The 16,092-nt window shown below is 37.8% G+C and overlaps 1 protein-coding gene across 4 annotated transcripts; it reads left to right on the top strand.

The window, feature by feature from the left end:
- The first annotated feature begins 810 nt into the window (after nucleotides 1-810).
- On the top strand, nucleotides 811-15,318 carry GNPNAT1 (glucosamine-phosphate N-acetyltransferase 1). 4 transcript variants are annotated; one of them, XM_030319117.1, is made up of 6 exons: nucleotides 811-901; nucleotides 6,598-6,765; nucleotides 8,119-8,181; nucleotides 10,862-10,989; nucleotides 12,356-12,417; nucleotides 14,095-15,318. In XM_030319117.1, the coding sequence occupies exons 2-6, from the start codon at nucleotides 6,612-6,614 to the stop codon at nucleotides 14,240-14,242; spliced, it is 555 nt and encodes a 184-aa protein (XP_030174977.1). In that variant the 5' UTR covers nucleotides 811-901; nucleotides 6,598-6,611; the 3' UTR covers nucleotides 14,243-15,318. The 4 variants fall into 4 exon arrangements, with proteins under 4 accessions (XP_030174977.1, XP_030174976.1, XP_030174975.1 ...); XM_030319116.1 differs by having other exon boundaries at nucleotides 833-956; XM_030319115.1 differs by lacking the exon at nucleotides 811-901 and adding an exon at nucleotides 963-1,130.
- Nucleotides 15,319-16,092: the final 774 nt, after the last annotated feature.

The raw sequence follows: 16,092 nt of genomic DNA, 5'->3' as shown, positions 1-16,092 counted from the left end.
ACTTCTCTGAACCTCAGTTCCCTAACCCGTAAAATGAGGACATCTGTTTTGGAAATGGGAACTCAAAAGTCCTTTTTTTCTTTTCTAATCCAGGGTTTCTCCACCTCAGCATCTCCACTAACTCTCCAATGTTGTCGTGGGTCCCTGCTGTGTATTTTACGTTTAACAGCCTAGGTGGTCTCTACCCTCTGGCAGATAACAGTAACATCTCTCCCACAGACAGGCTGAAAAACTCCAGACATCGCCAACTGTCTCCTGGCAGGCGAAACCGCCACAGCTGAGAACCGGTGTCTTAACCCTGTGGTTCATCCAAAAAGGATCTGAAAGGACTGCAGTGGCCCCACTTCACGGAGGTGACTCAGAAAACGGGATGAGGAGCTTCCAGCTGCCAGCCAGTCGCCCAAGTCCTAATTAAATGCACTATTAAGAGAAGGGGCAACAAGGGGCAACGGCAGAGGGCAAGAGGCCGAGCCTCCGGGTTCCGAGAATGCAAAAGGCCCACACTATCACCACTTACGGTGCTTCGTTGACTCCTAAGCAGTTATTTCCCGAGAAGCCGAGAGCTGGAGGCCGCGGGCATGACCGCACGGAGCGAGCCCGGGTGGGGCCCCCGCGCCGCCGGGAGGCGGAGTCCCCGCGGGGGCGGTCCTCGCCGCGCCCCACGTGCGAAAGCCCGCCGCACGCCCCGCCCCGGCCCGCCCCTCGCCCTCGGAGCACCTCCGCCCGCCTGCGCGAGGCCCTGCGTAAGCGGCCCGGGGTGGGGCGGAGGCGTTGGCGGCGTTGCCACGTCCCGGTGGCGGCTCGCGCAGGGGCGGCCGCGACGGCAACCGTGGCGCGGGAGGTGGAGGAGGAGGTGGGGCTGGCGCTGAAGCCGGATCCGGATCCGGTGCTGTGTGCCCGGGTGGGTGAGAGTCCAACGGGCCTGGAGAGGAGCGCCGACCGCGAGGCCTCCACGGGTGAGGGAGGCTGGGGGCCGGGGAGCGAGAGCCGGGCCGCGCCTGGTGTCCAGGGGGCCGTCGTGGGCCTGCCTTCACATTTATCAAACAGGTGTGACCGCTGTCCCCGGGCGAGGAGAGCTAGGCCCGGGTGGGAGGTGTTTGTTCCGGGAGCCGCGCATTTAGCCTCGCCAGGTGGGTGCACATGTGGTGGTGGAGTGCGGTTCGGAGCAAGTTGAGCGCGCCTGGGTCAGAGAGAGGTTAGGGATGAGGGCTAGTGGTCCAGCCATACAGTGGTGGGCACAGGGTCTGGGGTCGAAACTAACTCTTCGCTCACCAGATTTTAACGTGGGGAATCGAGACAGCTGCTCACAGCCCTTGCTGCCATCAATTTTGAAGGGGCACGAATGCCCCGACCCCCCTTTTCCCTGTTCCTTTCCGAGGTGCACCCCGCGGCGGTCGGGAGCCACTTGAGGACCTGATTCTGCCCGGAAGATCACCTCCTGCACTGACTAAACTGGGGCTTCAGCTGCGGAAGGGAAGGACATCCTTTGTGTCTTTTCCCGGGGCTTGTACCCCTAGACACACTGAGCACTATGATTTTCCTTATAGGAGGAACTGATGTTTATGTAAACCGAACTCTTAAAATTTCGTGCAAAACTGAAACGGGAGATTATGGAATTAGTTTTGTTAGGTTATGCACTCATGAATAAATCTTAGAATGGGTCTCAAGAAATCATTTAGATCAGCCTTTTAGGTAGAATTCGCTGATATTTTTTAGAATTAAAGCTACCTGTCTGGTACGATGATGTGAAGATTGAAGTCTATGGAATATGGTGTTTTAGAGCTCAAGACGGGAAAACAAGATAGGATTCTAAGTCCCAGTTCACACATTTGCAGTGTTACCTTGAGGCTCCACATGCTCCAGTTTCCTAATCGGTAGCCTGGGAATAGTACCAGATTATAGGGATCAAATAAACGATCAGAAAATACTTTTTAAAATTCTCTGCTGAAGTATAATTTCATGGCTTCATAAATATGGCAAGGTCTGTTAAAAATCAGCGAATAAAGTGTTCTTTAGATTAAAAAATTAGTCAAATTAGTATCGAAATTGTTACGAAGTGCATGTAGACAAACCCTAAAGTCTCAAAGAGCAAAACTTCCCCCTTCCCCCATTCACCATGTCATGAAGTAATGTAGCGATGACCCAGGAACTCTTGAGATATGTAAAGCAGTTTAGGTTTAGCCTTGGATTATGCTTTTTAAATTTTTGTATCAACTTTAAAAATCTTCATTCCCAGTGTCTACTACTTGTTGCTCTCAATTGCTTGCTTCTAGCAGCATCTCCTCCCTGTTTGTATTTTAGTCTGCTGTACAAGTTGGGAAACTAAATTGTTGAAATTGCCCAAAGAATAGTCAATTGAACGAGAACTTGATGATGCTAGTAAAAACGAATTTGGTGTATCGTTTTTGTGATATCATTTGTGGCAATTTGGGAAACTTTCTTCTTTTGGATTTTCTGAGTTGTGACCGAGTAAGTCTTATACCATTTGTTATTCATTCACTAGGCATTTATTGGGCTGTTAGGCTTATATGGGCCTTGTAAATGCATGCTAACTTCACAGTTAAATTGGAAAGGTTCTGGAGAAATATTTAGGGAGGGTTAAGGTTTAGTTTTTAAAATCAGTCACCCTAGTGTTGATGATGAGATTCAGCTTCAGACATCTGCAATTCTATTTACTGAAATTTCCTAGTTTTGCAATACTTCAGCGCACCTTAAGATCCTAAAATAATTTTTTGTAAACCAAATCTATTTCATTCCTTTCTAAAAATCTTTTGAGGGGCGCCTGGGTGGCGCAGTCGGTTAAGCGTCCGACTTCGGCCAGGTCACGATCTCGCGGTCCGTGGGTTCGAGCCCCGCGTCGGGCTCTGGGCTGATGGCTCAGAGCCTGGAGCCTGTTTCCGATTCTGTGTCTCCCTCTCTCTCTGCCCCTCCCCCGTTCATGCTCTGTCTCTCTCTGTCCCAAAGATGAATGGACGTTGAAAAGAAAAAAAAAAAAAAATCTTTTGAAATTTGATAATCAAATCACATACTATTTTAACTTTCCCAACATATTAATTGGGCACCAGCAGAACTTTACTAAATGGGGATGGAGTGAGATAAAGGAAAGTAACTTTAAGTATGGCTTTATTTTGTAAAATAACTCATCAAGACATTTTGATGTTAATTTCTGATTGCCCAGTTAATGGATTCTTATTTCTCTCCAGAATGCTTTGTTCAGTGTATTTTGTTGACATGTCGAATACTCTTATTTTCCAAATATAGTTTACAGGTGTTGCTTTTGACTAAATTTTTAACTTGTACAATGAAGTAGGGAATTCATCTTCACTAGTGCATCTTCATCACTAAGGGTACAGGATCTGGAGTCATGCAGGAATGGCTGCATAGTCTGTGGTAACCTGTGCAAAATGCAAATAGAGGGTTCTTTGTTTAAAAATTGTTAAGAGTTTCAACTCTGTGGCAGCAGAGAGTAGAACCAAGTGTGAGGCCCAGGGCAACTGCAATGGGGCCCAGTGCCTATGAAGCCGGCTCTGTTGCCTGGTTTTGAATCCTTACTCTGTTCCTTACTGGCCCTGTTATCTTGAGCAAGTTACTGTGCCTATTTCTTGGTCTGTAAAATGGGGATAATAATGAAAGATCTCTCATTGTATTTTTATGAGTTAACAGGTACAAAGCACTTCATAAATTTTAGCCAATACTATTTTTTTATGATCATTCAGGGAATAGGACCATCTGGTTAAATAAAAGCACAGGAAAATATTAGTATTTACTGTTTAAAATTCATTAGTTAAAGGCTTTGTAATCCTAATTCTCCTGTGTACCTCCTCTCCCCCTTCTCTCTTGGAAATTATTAACTGTATTTTGTGTGTTTTCTACACTACATTTTATTGTAAACTCAGGCAACTTCATAGGAAAAAGTAATCTACTTTAAATTGTTCTAATGTTCATCGAAATTCCCTTTTGAGCTTTCTTTAAAGTTCATGATTACAACTGTATGTTAAATAAAATGAACATCAAACTGTTTAAATAGTGTCTTGCCCTGAGGAACTAAATTTTTAACACTTTCGGGCTTCTGTATTTAATGTATACATTTTACTCTATTGATAAATATTTAGCCTGTTTATCTGCCTACCTGAAAAAACGTTGTTACCCATGTTTGCGATGAGAGAATACCCAAAAGCCTCAGGGATCCAATTCCCAGGGACAAACACTAAAATGTATGCATTAAAGTTAACCGATACAAAATCTGTTTCAAGTGGACTGTAAGCTTGTTAAATTTGATATGAATGTGTGGTTTTTTAAAACGTTTGTTTATTTCTGAGAGAGACAGAGCATGACTGGGGGAGGGGCAGAGAGAGAGAGGGAGAGAGAGAGGGAGGGAGGGAGGCTGGCTCAGAATCTGAAGCAGGCTCCAGGTTCTGAATCTGAGCTGTCAGCACAGAGCCCCACGTGGGGCTTGAACCCACAACCATGAGATCGTTACTTGAACTGAAGTCTGACGCTCCAGGCGCCCCAGATTGTGTGTGCGTGTGTGTGTGTGTGTGTTTAATGTTTATTATTTTGAGAGAGAGAGAACATGTGGGGGAAGAGCAGAGAGAGAGAGGAGGGGGAGAGAATCCTTCTGTGCTGACAGCACAGAGCCTGATGTGGGGCTTATGCCACAAACTATGAGATCATGGCCTGAGCTGAGGTCAAGAGTCAGACACTTAACTGAGCCACCCAGGTGCCCCAATATGAATGACTGTTTTAATATTTTAATCATCACAATTTATTTCCTTTCCTTACTAGTCTTAGAACCAGATATAGTTGTTTTGTTTTTTACAGCTTAACATATTTAAGTCCTTTTTGAGGGGGAAAAAAACCCCTTGGTGTTCTACATAATAAACTATGATTTTTTTTTCTATCCAAGAATGTTTCAGTTTAATATAAACATATAACCTGTCATCTTTTTTGTAGCCCCTGTCTGTACCCAGCACAGTGCCTGACTCATGAATTAATTTAAAGATGAAAAAAATAACAAAGATTTATAAACATGAATTTTAATTAGCTGCTAACTGAAGTATATCTTGTTGAGCACTTACAGTATGCCAGGCACTGTTAAGTGCTGTATATAGTAATTCATGTCCTTCTAATAATTTCATCTCCATTTTACAAATGAGTAAACGGATTGTTAGAGTTGAATACATTAGCTATAATCACATTTGACATTTGGACACCAGCTTGACTCCAAAGCTCATGCTCTTTTCCATCTTAAGTTTAAATCCTGACTCCACTAACTTTGTGATCTTGGGCAGGTTACTTCGTTTCCTAGTCTGTTTAAATGGAGATAATAATCATCCCTATCCTGTAGGATTGTTGAAGTAAATGAATTAGTAATGTGTGAGGTTCTTTGAATAATGTCTGACCTATTGTAAATGCTGAACAAATGTTAACTGCTGTTATTATACCACACTACCTTCCCAAAGCCTCTACTGTAAGTGCAGCATTACCTGTATGGTTGTCAGTTACACATGCAGAGGTTTAATCCACCTTTAAGGAAAAGTTCAGACTAATTTCCCTTAAGCATATCATGACTTAGGAAATAGGGAACATAATTGGAGTGAGGTTATTGGGAAAATTGTCATCAAATAGACTTTATTTTTTCCTGTTTGTTTCCTTTTGTTATGTTAATATTATGGATACATATCTTTAAAATCTTTGTTTCAAAGGAAAGCTAGAAGCAAGGATCAAATAGAATAGTTTTTTTAACTGGGTAAAGGAATAGAAATGAAAGTTAGGGGTTGCTTTACAGTCTCCTAATAATTGTTAACGAAGATTCTGTTCTTGCAACTCTGGGTTCCACAGACGTGCCACTGCCCCCATTTTTATGTTTTATATAATTTTTTCATTCTGTCCTTGTATCTGTTGTTTAGGCTGTTTTATTAGACCACACCTAGTAAGAATCTACCAGTTTCTGAATGTTCAAAAAAGAGGATAATACTATAACTGATTATTTTTTTAATAGTATGAAAAACACTGGCTCTTCTCACGCTTCCTAATTGCAGCTGAGAAAATTACATTATAGGTTCTTAGAAAATCTGGTCTGAAAACAAAATCCAACAGATACCCTTAAAATGAATCTTTACTAGCTGAGACCAAATACTACAGTGAATGTGGAGTAAATAAGCCAGTTTATCAATTATCTTCTGTTTATGATTCATATAAAAACCAAGTAGTATGGCCAATAAGTCTTTTTTAGTGGTAAGACCAACAATCTCTTAGCCCAATAATAAAAAAAAGTAAAGCCCATGAAAAGTCAGCTAATCACAGTGCTATGCTAGCACCAGCCGATAGGAAAAATATTTTAGAAGAGTTGCTAGAAAACACGGTTTTAAAGTTTAAAACTTACAAATTTAGTCATTTGTTTACTATCTGATGTTAACCATAAGTCTTCTGTTCATCTGTGATGGTGGCATTTATGCTAGATTCGGGATAGAACATATATTGCATATATGTTAAAAGAATTTTCTAATTGCATTAACTTTTATTAAGAAATAGACTTTCTTACCAGCCATAATTCCGTATTAAATAAATGCCTTACCATTTAAAATTTTATTTTAGACCTTACTACAAAGATGAAACCTGATGAAACTCCTATGTTTGACCCAAGTCTACTCAAAGAAGTGGACTGGAGCCAGAATACAGCAACATTTTCTCCAGCCATTTCCCCAACACATCCTGGAGAAGGTTTGGTTTTGAGGCCCCTTTGTACTGCTGACTTAAATAGAGGTAGGGACTTGGTTTACAAATCTTGGTTAGCATTATACAGTTGGCCCCTGAACAACATGGGGGGTTAGAGGCACTGACCCCTGTGCATTTGAAAATCTGTGTCTAAATTTTGGTTCACCAAACGTTTAACTTACTAGTAGCCTACTGTTGACCAGAAGCCTTGCCAATAACAGAAATAGTTGATTAATACATATTTTATGTTATGTGTTACATACTATATTCTCACAATAAAGTAAGATAGAGAAAAATGTTATTAAGAAAAATGTATTTATGGTACTGTAATGTACTTATTGAAAAAAATCTATGTACAAGTGGACCTGCACAGTTCAAACCTGTGTTGTTCAAGAGTCAACTGTAATTAGCATTCTGTTTTCTCCACAACATATGATGATGCTGAGAATATTAAAAAATAATATTTGATTTTTGGATTTTTTTTGTACTTAATTTCTAAAGTGACTGAGACACTCAATTCCAATATGTATATATAATGGCTAAGACCAGGTATCACTGTGAAATATTTCAAATGTCTTAAGTACAACACTACTTCTCCCTAATTAATCCTTTAAAAAGACTTTTCATAAAGGTAAAATTATCATCTATAATGACAATAAGGAAGAGTCTTCTCTAAGAAGCTGGATGGGAAATGAGGGTGGAGATAATTTACTTGGAAAGGTTGCAGAGGTTTTGTTTACATATATTTCTTTTTTTTTAATATAAATTCTCCAAAATGAGTTCCTTAAATTTTGGTAATAAGAAATAAACTTTTTAGTTTTCTTTTTAGTAGGAAATCTGAAGAAACTAATTTTGGTCAGACTGATTATTGAGTATGTAGAAGTTAAGATTCTCAAAGTTCTCAAATGTTCACATTAATTTAACATTAATGAAATTAATTAGTATTCCTTAAAACTTAGTCTCAACAATATTTATATTTTAATTCAAAAATAATATCCTATTTGACCATGACGATCTTGCACGTTTAAGTAAATAAAGCCAAAGCATGTATTTGGGAAAATTTGGCATTCCTTGCAGCAAATTTAATGCAAATTACATCGAAAAATATACCTGCTTGTTTTATAAATATTGAATTATTAAGGTCTGCATGACTCCAAAATCTTAAAAAATCCTTTTCCAGGCAAAATCCTTGGTAAAACCTATTATTCTTTGTTTCATGTAGTGATTATAGAAAGAGTAATGGGTTTCAGTTTAATATTTTTAAATAATAAAATGATTAATTTCAAAATGATTACAGAAAGTTATGAAAACACAAGTGCCCATAATCCCACCACCTTCACACATTGCTTTTGATCTTTCATTTGGTCCTCTCATGACTTGAAATCTGTTTTTCAAAACTAGGTTTTTTTAAAGTACTAGGTCAGCTGACTGAAACTGGAGTTGTCAACCCTGAACAATTTATGAGTAAGTACTACAGCATCTTTTTCCTGAATGAAAATAAAGGGAAACAAGATTTTTCATTTAGAGCTATGTTCAGTGTCTACTTGTGTTTGTGTTCAAATAGCTGGAAATTATTCATAGGATAATTAGCTATTTTCTTATTTTTTAAAGTTTATTTATTTTGAGAGAGAGAGAGGTGGGGGGAGGGGACAAAGAATCCCAAGCAGGCTCTGTGCTATCATGCTATCACCTGGGGCTTGAACTCATGTACCATGAGATCATGACCTGAGCCGAAATCAAGAGTCAGATGCTTAACCAACTGAGCCAGATGCCCATTTTCTTATTTAAATGTTTAATGTGGTTACCTATTCTAGAATCCAAATGTAGCAATTCTTGTGTTTTACAAAATACCTGACTTTTAGACAATTATCGTAGTATTAAATCTAGGTGACATCTTTAGAGATTGTTTTATATTGTATTTTTTTTTTAATGTTTATTTTTGAGAGAGAGGCCAAGCATGAGCAGGGGAGAGGCAGAGAAAGAGGGAGACATAGAATCCTAAGCAGGCTTTAGGCTCTGAGCTGTCAGCACAGAATGTGACATGGAGCCCAAACTCACAGACCACAAGATCATGACCTGAACCAAAGTTGGCTGCCTAACTGACTGAGCCACCCAGGCGCCCCTTATAGTATTTTTCATGTGGTTAGGTTATTCATGGAAATCTCATCACCAAATAAAAAAGAGTGATTGAGACATTATGTTCTCAATTTATTTAGTTTGTTTATATTGAATTTTAAGGTCAACCAGTGTCATAAGCATTTATAATACATATGAGAGATGGGGGTGCCTGGGTGACTCAGTCAGTTGAGCGTCTGACTTCTGCTCAGGTCATGATCTCATTCTAGCCCTGCGTCGGGCTCTGTGCTGATGGCTCAGAGCCTGGAGCCTGCTTCGGATTCTGTGTCTCCCTCTCTCTTTGCCCCTCCCCTGCTCACAGCCTGTCTCTCTCTTAAAATAAATACACATTAAAAAAAAAATTTATAATGCATATGAGAGAATGGAAATCCAGAGAGGTCAAATGACATAAGATCACAGATAGTTACTGATAAAGAAAGGATTAGAACCTTCTTGATCCCATCCAGTGCTCTAACACTGTCGTTTCCTGTTTTCTACAATTTCTTCATTTCTGTCACCAGGTAATTTTGTACTGTAGCTGATCCTCCCAAGATGAAGATCACTCTTTTCTGATTCTCACTGTTTTCCTTGAATTTATTTCTTCTTCCCACTCCAGAACCCTATCTAGAACAAGACTAGAAATAAACAGTATGTGAGAATATTAGGCTCAGTTTTTATTTCTGAATTCCTCTTTGCCTGTATGTCTGATTAGATGAGAAACCCAAGATAAGTACTAAAAATCAATTTGAGAGAAAAGTATTCCATCTTTGCTCCTATTTGCCATGTGACTTTGGGATGATTAGATATGGAAACATTTTTTAGTTACTTCACAAGGTGCTTTCAAAGCAAACAAAAACAATGATTCGGTTTTTTTAAATTTTTTAAATATTTATTTTTGAGACACACACACACACACACACACACACACACACACACACACACACAGTGAGCGGAGAATGGGCAGAGAGAGAGAGAGGGAGAGAGAATGTCAGGCAGGCTCCACACTGTAAGCATGGAGACGGATGTGGGACTCGAGAAACCAGGAGATGGGACCTGAGCCAAAACCAAGAGTTGTATGCTTAACCAACTGAGCCACCCAGGTGCACCAGATTCTGTTTCTAAAAAAGCAAGTCAGAGTCCTGAAACGCCAGATCACTGTCAAAATATTTTGAAGCCAGAAGACTAAAAATTACAGAATGGAGCCATGTAAACATTTTAATTAAAATTTGCTCATGTAAATTGAGCACCTGTGTGGCTCAGTTGGTGGAGTGTCCGGCTTTGGCTCAGGTCATGATATCACAGTTTAGGGTTCAAACCCCATGTTGGGCTTTGGGATTCCCTGTCTTCCTCTTTGTACCTCTGCTCATGCTCTCTCAAAAATAAATAAAACGTTAAAAATTTTTAAAAACAAATAAGAGATTTGCAGTTTTGTTTTCTTTTTAATATTGAGTGTAAAGGTTAAAGAAACTTATTTAAAGTAATAAAGATATTAGAGTTTTCATTCATTAGTCACAGAAGTGGAAGCATCTGTAATTTATTTGCATTGTGTTATTCACCTAAAATAGCTGTTAATAGTTGTACTTTGCTAGCAGATTTTTTTTTAATGTATGGACTGTATTCTAATTGATAGTAATTGCTGATGTTTCAACCTCTTGGTCATTTTTAATATTTTCTTTGAAAACTTTTTTTTAAGTTTATTTATTTTAAGAGAGAGAGAGAGAGAGAGCAAGCATGGGAGGATCAGAGAGAGGGAGAGAGACAATCCCAAGCAGGCTCTGCACTGCCAGCACAGAGCCCAGCGCAGGGCACGAACCCTGAGATCATGACCTGAGCCAAAATCAAGTCAGATGCTTAACTGACTGAGCCACCCAGGCACCCTATAATAATTAATTTTTTCTTTAGAAAACAAAGTAAATTGCCATGGTGAAATCACTTTAAATATTCAATAATGAGTCAGCTAATCCTAATATTTTTATGGCACCTAATAAAGTTTAAAGTCTGCCACATAACACTTGTCCGATTTCCACAGAATCTTTTGAGCACATGAAGAAATCTGGGGACTATTATGTTACAGTTGTGGAAGATGTGACTTTAGGACAAATTGTGGCTACAGCAACTCTGATAATAGAACATAAATTCATCCATTCCTGTGCTAAGGTATGTGTTCACATTAATGCTTATGAATAAAATGAACAAATGTTTTCTAGCAAAATCAACTTTGAGTTTCCATTAGACAAATCTATTTTCTGACTGCTTTTCAATGTAAAATGAGAGCTGTATTGCCCTGGAAAAAGTTTTGCTTCTTAGACATCACTTAGTAACATTTTCGTCTTGTGTTCTCAGAGTTAGGAAGAAGATGTATTAACTATCTGAATTGTTTGCTAAACATTGTTTTGTAAGGTGTCAGATTTGGTATAGTCATAGGGAAACCAAGTCAGCATCATGAAATTTGGCAGTGATGTTTAGAACCCCTAATGCTATTTAAAAAAAAAACAACAAAATACTTTGTATATACAGTAACACAAATTCCCACATCCATTTCCAAGCACTAAAAGATTCAGAATATTATATAGTTGACCCTTGAACAAGATTGGAGTTAGGGATGCTGACACTCTGCAGTCAAAAATCTGCGTGTAACTTTTGACTCCCAAAACTAATGTTGACTGGTTACCCTACAACATAAGCAGTTGATTATGTTATGTATATTATATATAGTATTTTTATTTATAAAGCAAGCTAGAGAAAAAAATGTTACTTTTTTTTTTTTTAAGTTTATTTGAAAGCGAGAGAGAAAGAACGTGAGCAGAGGAGGGGCAGAAAGAGAGGGAGGGAGAAAATCCCAAGCAGGCTCCTCACTGTCAGCCCAGAGCCTGACACAGAGCTTGATTATGACCTGAGCTGAGATTGAGTCTGATGATTAACTGACTGAGCCACCCAGGCACCCCAGAGAAAAGAAAATGTTATTAAATCATGACAATACATTTACAGTATTGCATTTATTAGAAAAAATCTGCATAAGTGCACCTGTACAGTTCAAACAAACCACATTGTTCAACTGTATTCTGCTCTGTGACATTTCTAACTCCTGATTGCTCCTCATGACTCATGAGAACCTAGCTAATCCAGTGAAAATTAGAAACACTTCAAATGTATTCTGAGGTGCAAATTTTGGTGGGCTTTCTTTACTAGAAATTAGGAAATTATATTTGGATGTTTGAAAGAATTGCTCTTAAGCAAGGAGTAAGATGATGGAACATGACAAGATTACATTTTGGTTCTGTGGATTCTGAAATCTGCTTTAAAACAATGGAGTGGTAAGATTTTGGATATAGACAAAACAAGATTAGGCTACAAATTGGTTCATTATATTATTTCCTCTATAATAAGTAAAAAAGGGTTGCATTTTGGTTTCTGTGAACTTCCAAGTTTACAAAATATTGTTATCATTGAATTCTGTCACTTGTTGATGTAGCTAAAAACAAAACTACATGCTTAGTCCCTTAAACGCTGTAAATATTTTCAGAGAGGAAGAGTAGAAGATGTTGTTGTTAGTGATGAATGCCGAGGAAAGCAGCTTGGCAAACTGTAAGTAGGCAGAAACAAGGTAACCCTCATTAAATTAGATACTTTTTCTGTTTTAGTTAATAGTATCTTACCCAGATATTTGTTAAAAAATGTTTTCCTGTTTGAAGTTCTTTTTAGGTGTCCTTAATTAAGCTCACCCTGTAGTTTAAATTAAATTTAATGGAAGAAACAGTATTTTTATGTTTTATCATGAAGTTAGGAAATTGGGAGTGTACTGTCTTATAGACTAACATTTTTATTGACTTTTAATATTTTCATACTAATAGGAAACAAACTTTTGGCCGAGTCAAGTGATTCACCTATTTCCCAGTCTTATTTAAAAACAAAGGAAATGTCCTCAGCCTCTTAAGTTTTAGAAACATATACTAAAATAGCCTTTCCTGTATAATTCTCTATGCATTTATCTAAATCTTTTGTTTCTTTATTTAGAGAGACAAGAGACAGCGTGAGTGGGGGGGGGGGGGGCAGAGAAGAGAGAATCCCAAGCAGGCTCCACACTTCAGCGCAGATCCTGATGTGGGGCTTGAACTCAGAGATCATGATCTGAGCTGAAATCAAGAGTCAGGCTCTTAACCGACTGAGAGCCACCCAGGCGTCCCTATCTAAATCTTTTAACTTGCTTAATACCATCTCTTCTGAATTTTAAGGAAGTTGCTCAATAAGTTAGGACCTGCTATGTGCCAGATATTATTTGAGATATTTGGGATACATCAGTGAACAAAACAGACCAATTTCTAATATTCTAATCCACTTAAATGTCATACCTTTTATAGTTTCCTAACTTCAGTCAAGATATTCTGTCTTCAAAATGATACAACTTTTCAGTCTGTGCGAACATGAGAAAACCCTTTGGGTAAATTTTTGTAGATCTAGTTTTTTTCCCCTAAGGCCATTAGAGTCACATTCTTATACTGGGGTTTGGATTCTTTAAGGATTTGAAAAATGTATACTTTTTTTGTTTTGTTTCTATTTCATATTATTTAGAGCAATCCAGAAGTAATCTGATATATACTTTCACAAATATTAGCTTTAAAAATGATACAGAACAAAGCTTTTACTCATTTTATGTGGAAATGTTGTCTGTTCCTAAGTAGTTTGAATAGATTTAGGAAAAAGATTCAAAATTTTGGCCATATTTTTTAAAAAAGTTGACAGTCTTTAGTGTTAACATGAATCCTTTTTTTAATTTTAATGTTTGTTTATTTTTGAGAGAGAGAGCAAGCAGGGGAGGGGCAGAAAAAGAGAGAGAGACACACAGAATCCGAAGCAGGTTCCAGGTGCAAGAGCTGTCAGCACAGAGCCCAATGCCGGTCTTGAACTCACGAGCCACGAGATCATGACCTGAGCTGAAGTTGGAGGCCTAACTGACTGAGCCACCCAGGTGCCCCAGTGTTAACATTAATTTTAGGTTGAATTTTAGTATTGTTCTATTAATGTGCTAGAGACAACTTAGATAAGTTATATTTGAAACAGTCAAATGCTTTGGGTGATTTAAAGCTTGTCCAGTTACAATTTGAATATTTAAATGAATATAGTGAGAAAGGTCATGACCTAAACCCATTTCTAATATAAATTTGAAATTTTATTTATATAATATTTATTCATTTATATTAAGTTACTCAAATGCATTTTCATTAACAAATGCTCTATGCTTTCCCCCTGCTTTTTGAATTGCAGGTTGTTATCAACCCTTACTTTGCTAAGCAAGAAACTGAACTGTTATAAGATTACCCTTGAATGTCTACCACAAAATGTTGGTTTCTATAAAAAGTTTGGATATACAGTATCTGAAGAAAACTACATGTGTCGGAGGTTTCTAAAGTAAAAATCTTTTAAGAAAGACATTTGTCAAAGGAGCTAATGCAACAAGGCAATACTCTTCTTAGAGTTAAAATATTTTGTTGCTGCAACCCAGTGACCTCCATAAATACTGGATTGAAAATAACATGGTAATTCAACAAGTATAATGACACTTAGAAGATTACTTTGGCCTGTGGGACATGCTGTGAGTTTAGATTACAAATGAGTCTTATAAAGGGGATGATTTTTAACCAAAGGAATATATTTTTAACTTGAATCTTTTCTTGCATTGTATTTTTCTAAAGTTTGGCTTCATTTCTTTGTAGTTAAGAGTATAGGTAGTATAGTTATGTGTCTGCAATCTGTACTGCTCATTAAAAAAATATACATATACCATAAATAAGGCTATATCACATTCACAAAATTAATACTTTTGTTTCAATCAGAAAAACACCAAAATCACTTAGGAGTGTTATCATTTTTCCATATATTACGTGAAATTGGGTAAGATAACTAAATGTAGTGCAGACCAACATTTGTTGGTCCTAATACTGAATTGGCAAACAACCTGGTTAGCCTTTTCAGTAAGTAGAAATGAAAATTATAAAATGTGACAGGATTCAAAATAAAACAATTTAAGTGTACATCTGAAAGTTTATATAATTCTTATGCAGTTAAGGTACCACCTGTCTTATATGTGAAATATAATTAATCATTTGTTTAAAATACCTAAGAGCAAATATAAGGTACTTTTTAACAGTGAATGAGCAAATCTTGGCATATTGTGTATTTCTAACCTGATTTCTCATCTTTTCATTGATGTCTTCTAAGTAACATTTTTATGAAAGATTACAAAATTGAGTGGAATATTTTAAATAAGTATCATACTGCATTTGTTAAATCCTTGAAATGTTGATGGAAGCTTTTCTATTTACTGTGATTGTCATGGTACTATTATTCTGGTCACTATCTTGTTTTGATTTTATTTATTTTAATTATTTTTTTTAAGTTGGAAAATTGGATATTTTATTAATGGTTCTAATCTTTTGCATTCCATGTTACATTAAACCTGTTCATATGATGAAAAGTCTTTCATTAGAATCCTAATGTCTGTGTTTTTCTTGCATCTTTTGTTGAACTATTAGGTTATGTCCTGGTTCAGAAGATTTCAGTTTTGTGTACTCTTTGTAAAATTAATTGGGAAAGTAAAGACCCACCACTTGTCATCCCTCTCACTCACACGTACCTCAACTGGATTTAGGATTTCTGTCCTTGTAGTAAGCTCAAGTTGGCTTTCTAAAACCATAGAAACCCTTCACCAATAGAGGGTGCACTACTTACCTGCTAATGACCTATGCTTATGAATTGATCTGTTTCTAGTAAAAGCAACAAACCTGCTTTTGCCTTTTCAGCTAGTTTTGCCTTTTCAGGAGTCCTACAACCTTGGCACGATGGTAGCTTTATTAAGTACATTATGGTACTTAAAACCCATGTTAAAAAAAATAAACCTAAAAGAAGGCAAAATTATATGCTTTACCATTCTTGTAAATAATTTGAAATAAAATTGTCTACAAGGTTGGTATTTCAGTAAATCCCTTTAAATAGCATTCTTAAGGTCTTTTAAACCCTCCCTATAAGAGTTATAAAGAGGGGCGCCTGGGTGGCGCAGTCGGTTAGGCGTCCGACTTCAGCCAGGTCACGATCTCGCGGTCCGTGAGTTCGAGCCCCGCGTCGGGCTCTGGGCTGATGGCTCGGAGCCTGGAGCCTGTTTCCGATTCTGTGTCTCCTTCTCTCTCTGCCCCTCCCCTGTTCATGCTCTGTCTCTCTCTGTCCCAAAAATGAATAAATGTTAAAAAAAAAAAAAAAAATTAAAAA

The sequence above is a fragment of the Lynx canadensis genome, chromosome B3 (assembly GCF_007474595.2).
Source record: "Lynx canadensis isolate LIC74 chromosome B3, mLynCan4.pri.v2, whole genome shotgun sequence".
Taxonomy (NCBI): Eukaryota; Metazoa; Chordata; class Mammalia; order Carnivora; family Felidae; genus Lynx; species Lynx canadensis.
The sequence above is the reverse complement of the archived record's forward strand: the minus strand, read 5'-3'. Positions and strand labels throughout refer to the sequence as shown.